Here is a 14,128-nt window from a genome sequence, read left to right as displayed (position 1 = left end):
GTTTTGTCAGCATTTCATATTGGCAGTATTTTTTATTTTAGTTATTTTGTAAGTGTGTTGTGGTATATGTCATCATAGTTTTAATTTGCTTTTGCCTAGTGACTAATGATGTTAAAATCTTTTCATATGCTTGTTATTTTTATATCCTATTTAATGAAGCATCCATTCATATCTTTTAATTTGGATTGTTTGTTTTCTTATGCTTAAGTTTTGAGCATTCTTTACATATTCTGGATACAAATTCTTTGTCAGATACGTGATTTGCAAGTCCATAGCTTATCCTTTTATTCCCTTAAGCATGTCTTTGGTAAAGCAAAACTTTCATTTTGATGAAATCCAGATTATCAGTTTTTTTCTGTGTGGATCATGTTTTTGTTCCTATGTCTAAGAACCCATCATCAAACTGAAAGACAGATTTTATTCAATGTTTTATTGTAAAATTTTTAGTTTTGCATTTAGATATAGTTTTAGAGTTTATTTTTCTATAATGTGTGGATTTTAATGTCAAGGTTTTTTTTTGGCATAAAGATGTCCAAGTGCTCCAACACCATTAGTTTTTATTTATTTATATTTATTGATTTTTCATCATTAGTTTTTTAAAAAAACTATCTCCATTGAATTGTTTTTTGCACCATTGTCAAAAATCAGTTGGCCATATTTGTGTGGATCTTTTTGCTTTTTGTTGATTTATTTTTCTTTCCCTTCTGTGATACCACACTATCTTGATTACTTTGGATTTATGGTAAATCTTAAAAATAGGTAGTGTGATTCCTCTAATTATGTTCATCTTTCTCAAAATTGTTTTATATATTTGAGTTCTCATGCTTTTCCATATAACTGGTTGATATCTGTAATAAAGCTCATGAGATTTTCATTGAAATTATTTGATTATGATGCATTTAGGTGTAGATATTTTGGGGTTTGTCCTTTTTGGAGTTGGCTAATAGCCTCTTAAATTTGTAGGTTTATTCACCAAGATTGGGAAGTTTTTGCCATCATTTCAAATGTTTTTCTAGCACTCTCTGATTTAGCACTGTATTCAGAGTATTTCAAAAATTTTTGCAGCACTGATTCAGCACTGTATTCAGAGTCCTTTCCAGGACTCTGATAACATAAATGTTACATATTTCTTGTCTCCCACAGGTCTCTGAGATTTTTTTTCCTGGTCTATTTTCTCTGCCATTCGGAGTGGATAGCTTTTATTGTTCTATCTTCCAGTTCATTGACTCTTTCCCCTGTTCCATTTGCTGTTGAACCCATTCTGTGTGGTTTGGTTTATTTTTGTTTTGTTCTGTTTTGTTTTTTTAGTAATTGATATAAAATTTCCATTTGGTTCTTTTTTCGGTCTTCTATTTTGTTTTAATATTTGTTGCAAGATTCTTTTTTTTTTTGCAAGATTATTTCTGATGGCTTGTTCGAGTATTTTTATAATGGCTGCTTTAAAGTCTTTGACAGATAATTCTAATATTGATGTCATCTCAGTCTTATCTGTTGATTGTTTTTCTTCCATGAGTTGAAATTTGTGTGGAGTAATTTTTTATCGTAGTGTGGACATTGTATTATGTTATGAGATTCTGAGTCTTAGATTCTATGGAGAATGGCAATCTATTTGTTCTAATAGGTAGTCAACTTGGTTAGGTTCAGAATATAATTACCAAGCTGCCTTCTGTGGGCTATGGTTTCAATGTCAGTTCAGCTTTCAAAGACTGTAGTTTTGTTTGGATCTATTTCAGGTTTGCACTACTCAGTATGGGACCTAAACTCTCTGGGACCTAGTTGACTGGATAGTTTAGGTTGTTTTTTTGTTTGTTTGTTTTTAAGATTATATTTATTCATGAGAGACAGAGAGAAAGAGGCAGAGACATAGGCAGAGGGAGAAGCAGGCTCCATGCAGGGAGCCTGATGTGGGATTCAGTCTCAGGACCCCAGGATCACATCCTGGGCTGAAGGCAGGCGCTCAACCACTGAGCCACCCCTGAGTCCCAGATAGTTTAGTTCTAAAGGTGTTTTGGTATGCTGAATAGGATCACATCCAAGCATTAGTGACTTGAAGGTATTCCTTGGAGTTCATAAACAACTTTATGAGTAACTTCTCATAAAGTTACTCAAGTTTTAGAGTAACTTCTTGTTACTCTACTGTGTGGCTCTGTCTCATATCTTCATGACTGAGCCTACATCCTGACCCATGTGGAGAGACAGAAAAAAGCAACAGGGTCTTGTTCTACTCTTTTGAAACCATAGCTCCACTAAACAGAAAAACCCCCTCCTCTTGTATTGTAGCTCTTGTGGGTTTCCATAGTTCTTGGCCACTACTGCAGAATTGCTTGGGAGAAGTCTTTGGAAGCCAATAGGAAGTCTTTGCTCCAACTACTAGAACTACAAATGTAGTAACTTTGTCTTGTTTTGAAGTTCTGTAGAAATCTATGATCTGTGTACAAATTATTGCTCAAGGGGAAGTAGTTATGATGCACATACAGGACAGATAACCCCTGTAAAGTTAAACAGCAGTTTGATATAACATTAATGCCTATGGTGGGAAAACAGTGATGGCTCATTAGACAGATATTATTTTACTTATCATTTTGGAAGTGGTATGATATTTCCAAAGTCCAAGCCAAATGGTAGGATTTTAATTGCTGTAAAACTGTACTATAACTGAATGTGAATCTGAATTTCGTGTTTATTTATACAGTGTCACCCTTTTAAAATACTATTTCTGCCTACATTCATGAAATATTCTTTTGAATGCTTTTGTTTTTGCATTGTTTTTAATCCTTTGGTTTTAGCAGTGGCTCTTACAAGAATTTTTTACATTAACCATTTTCCCAGGAGGAATTAAACTTATTAAATTCATCCATTTTTCCAGTAAATTTTGATTGCCTAAAGTGTGCCAGACTCAATGCATTTGAGTATGATCTTACTGTTACCATTGTTACTTCTCTTGGTTTTTAGGAATTTAGCAGATAAAGTTGAAATGTACACTTAAATGTTAACAGCATGTGCTAAGCCTGAACTTTATGGTAGACATTTTTTTTTAACCTAGAAATAGGGCTGAATGAACCAATAGATTGTTTGAATTAACTAGAATCCCATTGCAATACTGTTGTCTTAAATTTCCGTCCTTTTTACAGAATGAAAAATACTAAATTGCTCATTCTGTCTATATCTATTGGACCAGTTGGCCTCTCCCTGTCTGCTGTTTCTCTGGCCTAGAGTAATGATAAGTTTATTGTCATACTGTGGGTAATAAGACTGGGTAAGGAGGAAAGGAAAAGCATTATGAGTTTCTAAAGTTGTTCAGAGGAATTTGTATTTGATGAGCATTAGGGAACTGCTCCAGATTCCTGAGCTGGAGGATTGAAAGTGAAAACTGAGAAGCTCACTTAGTACAACACAGGGTGGCTTCTTGGGGAAGGAAACAAGTCTAGATAAAGATTAGGTGAAGTATTATAATAAGTAACTTGCTTAAATCAGAATGTAAACAGAGTAGGCTGCTCTGAGGCAGTGGTTAGGGTCACTGTAGAGTTTCCTTAGGCCAGAGGCTAATTCTAGAGAACACAGGAAAGGCAGGGAGTCCCTGGCAGGTGCTCTAGATCTAATAGGTCAAAGTCCAGTGTGCAGAAGGGCCAGCAGAAGGTAATCAGGAAGTCAGGCTAGAGGAAATGTTTTCAGAGTGCCTGGGCAAAGGTCTGATTCAGCAGAAATTCCTCCTATTTCCTGCCTTAAGGCCAGAATGTGTTTGTGCTGATGGCTGGGAGAGGGGTGCCATGGAGGTGGCTAAGCCAGGCCTGGGAAGCTATGTAGTTCCACATAGTGACCGCACGTCGTCAATGACACCCTGGAATAAGACAGTGGGGATGGAAAAGGGCAATTTAAAAGATTTCAAAGGAATGAAGGGAAGGACTTTGACACAGGGAATTTAGTAAAAGAAAGGGACAAAAGCAATATTTAGATTTCCAAGAATTATGTAAGGGATTCTGACAGAAATTGGTAGTTGAGAAGAGATTTGGGTGGAAAAAGTTTATTTTCTTTGTTGATTTTGAGATGTTAGTAGTTCTGCCACAGATGTGACGAGAAGTAAGCCTCTGAGGGCCTTTGATTAACTTCTAAAAAATAAAGACCGAAGCCATGTTAGCAGGAGCTATGGAAATGGTGGAAAGAACACATTAGAAGCACAGTCAGACCACAGAAAGTATTCATCAGCAGACGCACCAAGTATAAAGTCCATATTGTGAGGCAGAGATTGATAGGCTGTTTTGCTAAAAGAATATGTCTGAGAAGGTGGGAGGAATGAGATCTAGGGTGGAGAAGCTATTTTTTTTTTTAAATGCTTCAGATCAGAGGGAAAAATTTGGAAAGATAACAAAGGCTCATTTCTGGTTTTGGCCTTTGTTTCCTATAAATTGAGGTCATGCATAGAGGATGAGGTAAAAGAACAATTTGGGGTTAATGCAAATATCTAGAAATAAATACCATGAGATGTGTTTATAAGGTAAAATAATGGGTAGGAAACTGGGTGTTATACTATTTGTTGGCAAATTGAATTTAAATAAAATATTTTTAAAAAAATGGATAAGAGCCACAAGGGGACCTTCACATGTTAAGACCTTTCCAATCTCCTAGCACCTGCTCCCTCTGGTAGTTTTCCTGTTTCCTGGTCCTGAACACCATTCTTTCCCTTTCATTCCTTAAGTCCCCCAGTACTGATTCCAATCATTGTTAGGTTCACGATGTTCTTTTCAATTTATCAAACTGATATGACACAATTCAGGTGAAGATTTTGAAACAAATTTTATTGGAAGAATTTTGATACAATTGTTTATTCTTTTAAATACATCTGAAGTTAAAATATATACATGAATGTCTTCAAGTAGAAAAAAGTGGAATATACATGATGGATTTGTTGTATTATACTTAGGCAAATCGTAATTGCTCACTTTAAGCACATTCAAACCAAATTACAACACAGTCCTAGAAATCTGACATTCCAATCTAGCCTTGTACTCAGACGTTTGTTTAGAAATGTTTTGATGCCATAATCTTCACCAAAGGGAAACAAACCCAAGTTTAAACTTGGCCGTATAGTTAGAAACCATTAAAGACAGGGAGGTAAAGTGTTGTAGGGGTGTTTAGAATATACTGAGAAGGGATTTGGCAATTTTTAATTCACAGTATTTCTGATATAAAAGATCCATTCTCTTTGCTGACCAAACTCAAAAGTGCTGGGGCAAAATACCACTTGAGAAGAAATATCACTGAATTTTTGCCGTTGGAGGAAGCAATGGGATTACTTGGCAAACTCTTGACAGGTTACATCTAGTTCAAAACAGAATCTTCATTGAGGCTAACTGATGCATGATATGTGGTACATACACAAAATTCAAATACTAAGATTCAGAATAAAGCTTTTTTTTTTCACTAGTAAAGGGGACATTTTACCGTAGCAGCAGCAATTAAGAGAGATGAAAAAATAAGAAATATAGGGTGTACTAAAATTTAGCATTCAGAGGGGAAAAAGAGAAAAAAAAAGGATAAAAACTATTCTAGGAATATTTAAATCACTAAATGAATACATGTAGTGTTTGTTTTTATAGAAGCACCTTCATGATACACCACTCAAGGAGTTTTGGATAATAATAGATCCGGGAATGAATGAAACAAGGTATGTTCTATGCAGATCCTTAAAGTAATAATATAAATATGGCAGTTTTCCACAGAAACCAAGGAGGCAGTATGGTGTCTCATTTGGCAATACGTAATGTAAAAATTCAAGTGACTTCCACATTGAGCTTCCACAAGTCCTAGTTTTGCCAAATTTCTATCCAACAACATGGATCACATCTCTGTATGTCTACTGTTCCTGGATTAAAATTGAGAAGCAGCTCACAGGGCTCCTTGAAAAAAATGGCCAAAGTGGATACGAAGTCACTTATTTGTGCAAAAATGCCAAAGAAAAGCTGAGGCATCTTCTGTAATAAACAATAGATTACTGGTTCTATCTGGCCCCAGCCCTTACATTTGTATCCGCTACTATCTACAGTATTTACTCACTAGTTAACCAGCACTTACTGCGCATGTGAGTTCATACTAAATTTGGGGATAATGCAATAGATGATGAGACAAAGACATTCTTTTTTACAACCTTTCCAACATCATCAGAATTGCAGATTCTAAATTTTCAAAGCCATGGGAAACGTTCAAAGTTCAATACTATCATTAAGCATAGATTACTACTGATTATGAAACAGATTTCTTCCTGGAAAAGGTGTCTATGAAATGCAATGTTGTACATTCTCAGGTCCCTCTCAAGCAGCAAAAATTATTTGTACTTCTTGAAAGCTAATTCCCTCATCAATTAAATTAACCTCTGTTAGCCAGGATGAATTCAGTTTCTCCTTACTTACACTGGCAAGGACTCTTCAGAGTCTGTCCCTTCTTTTAAGCAGCTTACTGTGAACATCAATAAAACTTTTTTTTTTAAAGGTTTTAAACATACTTAAAGGAGATCTGCTTACTCTTTTGAGTCCGCACAGTTTAAATTCAATGCAAAGGTAGGAAATATGGAAATAAGCAGGAGAGCATGAATGAAGGAATGAGTTTAAGCCATGTATATGGAACAACTGCTATCCCATAATCAATTTTGTCACGGTAATTGTTTGCTGATTTTATTGAAGAGTCTGTTCAAATGTGCTACAACTTCTTTGATCGCTAAACCTCTGTAGAAGACACACATAAAACAGAGTAGTCATCAGAAAAAGCACTGGATTTAAGGTCAGTGCATTACCACTGGCTATCCCTCAGGCAAGTCATTTAAATTCTCCTACAACAGCTTCCTCATCTGTAAAATGTGGTTATGAATTCCTTCCCCAGGGAAGGAATTTGAAAATGCTCTGTCAATCATAAAAGCAGGCAAGATTTCTTTCTTTACTGAAATGTGAGAATTTCAAATGTGACAACGACATGGCAAAGGCCACACAAAGACACAGGAATACTTAATGAAGGTGGACTCCCACCCTTTCCATATAATTTGTAGTCGGGAAATGGTTGGACACAAACCAAAGAGGCCCTTATCAAAAAGACTGACATCCATTTGGCCTTTAAATATAACTATACTTCTCTGCAGATACTTTTGATAGATAATTTTTCATTGTATGTAAGTCTATCTCTCGATGGTAGAGATCTGGATCACTAAGGCTTCTGGTGGGTCTTGTCTTGAAACAATATTCTTCCATTAATAAAACTTTTAATGAGTATTCTTCAAAAAATTAATTTTTCCCCCAAAGCTCTGTGAACTGGAAAATAATTTCTTTTTTGAAGATGGTGACAGAAAAAAGTTCAATTTTATCAAGGTAATGCTTTCGTGTTGAAAGTAAGCAATTTAACATTTGGCATTCTATTGAATTAAAAGACTTGTTTTGTTCTGTATTTCATTTAATGCCCAATTTTGTGTGGCTCTGAGAATGTTAAAAATCCAAAAGCCCCGGTAAGTGAAAACTAAAGTGTCAAGACTGAAATGGTTTGACCTGTGAGAATTAGCCTGGTTTCTGAAAAGTACCAGCTCACAGAATATATACAAAATAAAGAAAACTAAGCAATCCTTAAATTGGATTTAGCCTTGGGCAATTAACAGAAAAATTCACTCCCAAGTTAAAAGTATCCAAAGCACAGATGTCATCATATTTTAAAAATCAGGAATTGGTTTCATAAGAGTAAAAAAGTAAAGGAGTACAAAAATTATATCTTCCATAAAGAATATGCTAAACCTCGTAATGGAAATAATATTCTAAACCTCGTCATTACTTATGAAAAATAAGACAATAAAACTCCATTTATAAAGTGCCTTAATGTACCAAAAATGGAGGTCAGCTTTCCTTTATTTACAAATGCTTTTTCATCACATTTACAGAAAGGCAAATATTACACTGAGAGGCAGCACAGTAGAGTAGAAAGAACTCGACTTGGAGTCAGAAGACCTGGATTTTGGTCTTGGCTTTGCCACTAATTACCTCTGTGACCTTGAGTAAATGACAGCATTTCTGGGCTTCATTTTTCTCATCTGTAAAATGAGAGGTAGAACGAGACTGCTTTTAAGGACAGTCCCTCAGATGTAAAATTCTGTGTTAAGCAATCAAGTATTTTTGATCTTACGTGCCAGCGTTGTAGGAGGATGCCACCGTATTAATAATCTTTAGAAAACGGATTATTCCATAGTAGGTGAAAACGCTGTGGAACGCTGGGCACCCGCCTCGGAGTCGCCGACTGGGCTGCTCTGTGACGGTGCCCAGGCCCAGTATTTTGCTGGCTGGTGTGGGCGCGGCGGCTCGGAGATGCGATGCCGAGCTCCTGCTGCCTCGGGCCTCTGCAGAGCCAGCCTGGTTCACAGGAGGGAGAGCAGGGGCAGCAAGGCGGCATCCTGCGCACCGCACCGCAAGGCCTGCGAGCGCGCAGCCTAGATTTTAAGACACAGAGATAACGTAGGTCTATTTCGGTTTGGGGATGTTTACTTAGCAAGGTGATTCCCCCGCAGCAAAACAAATTTGTTCTCCAGAGAATATTTGGATTTTTCAAATACTAGCAGAACTATGGAGAGTCAGGCCCCCGTGCCCACCGCCACCCCAAAAGTCAGCTCAACGGCACAGCATCTCAAATCTACTACATCGGGTAGCACCTGTCAGTGGAATTATCCACGTGAGCGGTAGGTCTGTGCCAAAACCACCTAGAAGACAGACTGTTTGTTAGAACGAGAACAAAACTGCTTTTTCGCACACTAATTTGTCACTGCCACGCACACGGGTTTCAGGACATTTAATTAAAGCATAAAAGTCGACGCCAACCTGCCAAATGACAGGAGCTGGAAACCTCTCGGAACAGGTGCAGAGCTGGAGTTCCACGGCAGGCTAAGAATCGGCGCGCTCGGCCGTATCAGAGGCAGAGGCACACGCTGTGCACTTGTGTCCCGCGAGCACAGTCAGGGGCTGCCTGCTGCCACGAGGACTTCGCGCGGACGGGAGGGCTCGATGAAAAGCAGAACTGCAGCTTCACTACGCACTGGGCGCGGTCACAGGCCAGGGCAAGCCCCGTCTCCACAGGTGAACAATCCGTACGATTACATATCAGCTTTTAAAGGCACACATCCAGGGCTGCCCGGGGGCTCAGCGGTTGAGGGCCTGCCTTCGGCCCAGGGCGCGATCCTGGAGCCCTGGGATCGAGTCCCACATCGGGCTCCCTGCATGGAGCCTGCTTCTCCCTCTGCCTGGGTCTCTGCCTCTCTCTCTCTCTCTCTCTGTGTCTCTCATGAATAAATGAGTAAAATCTTTGAAAGAAAAGAAAATAAAGGCACACATCCAAGCATTTTCCACAATATGCCGAAACCCACAGACTCTCCCAGGCCTCTATCAGGCTCTGCTCTGAAGCGGACGCACACTTCCAAATGACCACTTACACTTACAATGAAAAAGCAGCACACGGCCAGGACACTGCCTTGTATACTTTCCCTCCTAAAACGTCGCAACAACTGTCTTGGTTAAACACATTCTACTGCAGGAATTCTTAGCTTTAGAACTGGCTGGCAGTAAGTAAGGAGGCTTTGAGAATACTGCTTAATCCGCAAAAAGGAGGCTGTCAACAGCTCGTAGTAATCCACAGCAGTTCAGAGAAACATAAAGAAAGTTGTCTAGTTTTCCTAATACACTTTAGTTCATAAATTGTAGATCGGAAACTGGGAGAAAGAGACAAAATCAACAGTGATTTCTACCTCCTCGGTGAGAAAAGGATCATGGGTGTACGTTCTGAACAATTGTTTCCAGCCTACAGAGTTTTTTCTCCCAAAGAACTTTCAGTTTTTTAAAGTTAAAAGGGAACATACATTATGATAAAATGAAGAACAATGGGTAAATGTCTATCCAGATCAATATTTCTTCAAAAACAGAGAATATCTGACTGTTCAAGCACTTGTCATCTCAAATCACAATTTTATTTTTCAAATACACAAGAACCTAGAAATCAACTTATTTATTAACTTCTAAGAGACCTGTTTTTCACAATTGATCTGTATCTTCAATAGTTCAAACTCAATAAAATGCTTTTAGGATTTCTTAAAGCAACTGTATTTGTACAATGCTTGCACCAGAAAATAAAACTTGGCATTTGAATGACTTGGCATTTGAAGAATGAAAAAACAAAGTAACGTCACAACCATTTCTGTTTTCACTCTACATTGCCTTTCATTAATAAAATCCATAGGGGTGCCTGGGTGGCTCAGTCGGTTAAGCATCTAACTCTTAATTTCAGCTCAGGTCATGAACTCAGGGTTGTGAGATCCAGCCCCCTGTGGGGCTCTGCACTGGGTGTGGAGCCTGCTTAAGATTCTCTCTCTCCCTCTGTCCCTATGCCCCTCTGCTCTCTCTCCTCTCTACCTAAAAAAAATAAAAATAAAATAAAACCCATAAAAACAACAAGGAGACGTATAGGGAAGTTTTCACAGACACAGTAGCTTTCAGAGAAATTTGGGACTTAGCAGATGCTTTAAGTAAGTCAAAATAATCGTGTATATAACAGATGCATTTGCAAAGTTTTGAAAACACAGTCCACAGAATAATTTAATGTGATAATTGATTTAGAAAGCCAAACACCTTGTGTTTTTGATGATATAGAGTAATAAGAGGAAACTTCATATAGTTAAACCTATGCTGGAAGTACACAATCTGTATACATCACTTACTAAGTCTTACTTTGTACAGATTATAGAACCATCCATAAAAAAAAAAAAAAACATATGTATGACCTTTGATGGTACATTTTTATGCTGGCAAATACATTTTCTGATACAAAGGCACTTTGAAAACCCAATATGGTTTGGTTCATAAGTTTGCAAGGTACAAACAATTTTACAAACATAAGATTATACCGAATAATGTCAACCATTGTGACATTATATATAAAACAATATCCATTTCTTTTTTTTTTTAATAACACTAGTTTTGTGGAAATGAAAGCAGTGGTTTCCAGCAGCTTCAGTGAAGACATTTCCAGATGACGGGAAGCCCATCAGTTGAATTCTTACTGACTAGGATGACCACTACAAGTAAGGGCATTTTTGAAATGACCAAAAAAAAAAAAAAAAAAAAAAGTAAACAAATAAAAAGTAACATCCTGGAACAAAACTGCAAACCTCAGAAATCAAAATGATTTGGAGGGAAGAGCACAAAGACAAAACCAAAAGTCCAGGAGAGATCCTCTTAATTCTGATCCCTTAGCCGTGAGCTCCCGGCAGAGCACCAACTTCTGAGGCTACCTGGCCTACTTGGTGCTGGGAAATTAGAGTGATGATTTTTCTGTTTTAAAAAGCTAGGTACAAGGTTTTGGATCGTACAGTACCGGAAATATCAGGTCCCCCAAAAAGGATCATTTCTTTTCATTCATTACATGGCTGCAAAGTCAATCTGTACATAAAGCTGTCTCACTCCAGCCTGAAAAGTTAAAAAAAAAAAAATCAGGAAATCAGACAAACCAATAGCAGACTACACATTTCAGAAAAGTAATAGAAAACAATCTCATTTTTTTTTTTTTAAAGGAAAGCATTATTTTTCTTTTCTGCCTCTGGAAAATAATTCTCCATTTTTCATCAGAAAGGGCCAGTAATTTTATCTTAGAAATAAGTACATTCATAATTGCAAAAAGATCCTCCATTTACCTCTACAGAAGAAAGCCACGCTACTGATTACAAACTGTGTCCAAGTGAAATCTGGAACAATGAGGTTACGCAGCTTCTATCACTCTGTTAGAGAACACGAAAGTGCTTGCCTAATTGGCTACTAAAATCATAAATCGATCCAGTCTCAATTTTCCTGGGATGGATGCTTAGTAAATACTTAAGTATGACCATCTGTTGGTTATTTAATTACTTCACATTCTAACGCCTCTCTTCAGTTTTGGATATGAACCTGCTGTTCACGGACTGCTCTCAAAATTGCTCCCAGCTCTCCGATATTATTTTTGTGTATTTGCTGCCTACAGTTCCTTTTCTCTCTTCTCCCTTGAACACATTTCAACTGAACTACTGCCACCCACCACTTTGCAAAGCTGTTTGTCAAGGTCACCTCCAAGTTGCTCAGATCAGTGCTCATCCGTCGGGCCTCTTAGCATTTACTCTGTGGGCAACAAGGACACAGGCGCTCACTCTCTCCAACTGACACGCTTTCTCTGGCCTGGCTTCTGGGGATCACTCGCTGGTGACCCTTTACCTCGATTATCAGTCTTCCTCAATCTCCTTTGCTGGTTCTTCCTTCTACCTTTGAGCACTAAGCACTGCAATACCCAAAGGCTCAGTACTCAGATTCCTTCTTTTTCTACATTTGCTCCCTATCTGATCTCATCTAGTATCCAGACCTCTGGCACCATCTGTATGCTCACACCTCCCCTATTTACACTCCTACACTGCAACCCACCTGCCATCTACCTGACAGTTCTACCTGGGTGTCTGACAAGGATTAAAACAGAGCCAAACAAAACTCTTTCCTCCCCTCAAGCCTGGTGATCTTGTATCTTCTACAGTTCCATCCTTTATGTTACAATTTAAAGACCTTTTTTTCTCTCACCACCCAACCTATTAGGAAAAACTTGCTTGCCTTACTTTCAAATAGCACAATCCCAGAATCTGACCACATTACATCACCTCCATTGCTGTGTTTACTGTGGCTCACAGTAAACATTATATAATGTTTACATTATATAATGTAATCTCTACAAAAAAAAAAAAAAAAAAAGGATTTTGTCATTTTTTCATTGCTGACTCCTAGCACCTCAAATAGTGCCTGGCACATAATAAGTGATCAATAAATGTTGTTTATTAGATGAATAGAAATTCTACTAAATTCCTTCTTTCAAATAAAAATAACTTTTTAAAATTAAAAATTAAAGCATACAGTAGCTATAATAAGCATTTTCTTGTCAGTACCATAGAATGAAAGGTAAATTAGAATATTAATGGAAAGGAAAAAAAAAACAGAGTGGGGGATAAAAATCTATCAACACTACTTCTTAGCATGTTTTTTTTTATCCTAGCATAAATGGATAGGCTCTGCACAACACTAATGAATGTGTGAGAAGAACAGAGAATATTCAAATGGAATAAAAAGCTGGTTAGACCCTAGAAGGTCACTAACATAGAAAACATTTTAGCTTTCTTGCCTTATTAAAAAAAGAAGTAAATAAAATAAAATTTAAAAATCCTTGCTGTGGTCAAGTTAAAAGTTGTTATTCAAAATTGTTATTTGTTCTTCAAATTTATGGAAACTACACTTAATAGCAGCCTTTCCTTGAAGAGGCTTATGGCAGGAAAAAAAGAGCTTAATATCCGTATGATTTTTGAGCTAAGATTTAAAACCAAACCTTAGTTTTTCTCATTTTAAAAGCATTCAAAGATACCAAGTCTACTTATTTCACAAAACTGTTATATGTTTATCCAAAATTTGACAAGTATTTAATAAACCCATGTTACATCTCAGGTACCACTGTAAGGAATATATGTGAATATATGAGAAAGGATTTCATATGCTATAAAAGGCTATTAAAAATTATTATGATTCATCCTAAGTCTATTTGATTTTACTCAACCTAGATGGTCTCCAAAATAACTAAGGAACTCTTCTTTGAAATTCTTGTGTATCTAACCCTAAGGAAAAAAAAAACCAGCTACTGCCCAAGTAAATTGGCTTAATTCCTTTTCTCTCTTAACGAAATTGTTAATGAAAGTAAAATGGTCAAAATAAGTTGGGCTCCTGTTACTGTGCCTGCCCTTCCCTCACCCCCAGTCTCAATACAATGAAGATGATAATAAGAAATGAGGTTAGCCCAAGGCAATAAAAAAGAGGAAAAACAAAGAGGCTAGGTAAATTGTTCTTTGCATAATCATGAGTTAATTACTCAAGCTTATATCTTTCCCCTGAGGGGCTACAGCTTTACATAAAAGCTCAGTCTGACAGAAAAAGTCATTTTGCTTCAGCCAGCTGTCCTGAGGGGGATGGCTTCAAGTTTTCCAGCTTCCCATGTTCCTTTCTCAATGTCCTTCAAAGTAGAGAGAGAAGCAGAATTTCCAAAGAATCCTATAGTGAGTCACCTCCTCCCTGAA

General features: G+C 37.4%; 1 protein-coding gene across 1 annotated transcript in view; it reads right to left on the bottom strand.

The window, feature by feature from the left end:
• Positions 1-4,772: 4,772 nt before the first annotated feature.
• SLC30A7 (solute carrier family 30 member 7) overlaps positions 4,773-14,128 on the bottom strand; it is a 90,687-nt gene continuing 81,331 nt past the window's right edge. The window contains exon 11 of the mRNA XM_072834711.1: positions 4,773-11,468. Coding sequence (XP_072690812.1) covers positions 11,421-11,468 — 48 coding nt within the window. The 3' untranslated portion in view covers positions 4,773-11,420. The remainder of the gene's footprint in view (positions 11,469-14,128) is intronic.

The sequence above is a fragment of the Canis lupus genome, chromosome 8, assembly GCF_048164855.1.
Source record: "Canis lupus baileyi chromosome 8, mCanLup2.hap1, whole genome shotgun sequence".
NCBI lineage: Eukaryota > Metazoa > Chordata > Mammalia > Carnivora > Canidae > Canis > Canis lupus.
This window is presented reverse-complemented; position numbering and strand designations above follow the sequence as displayed.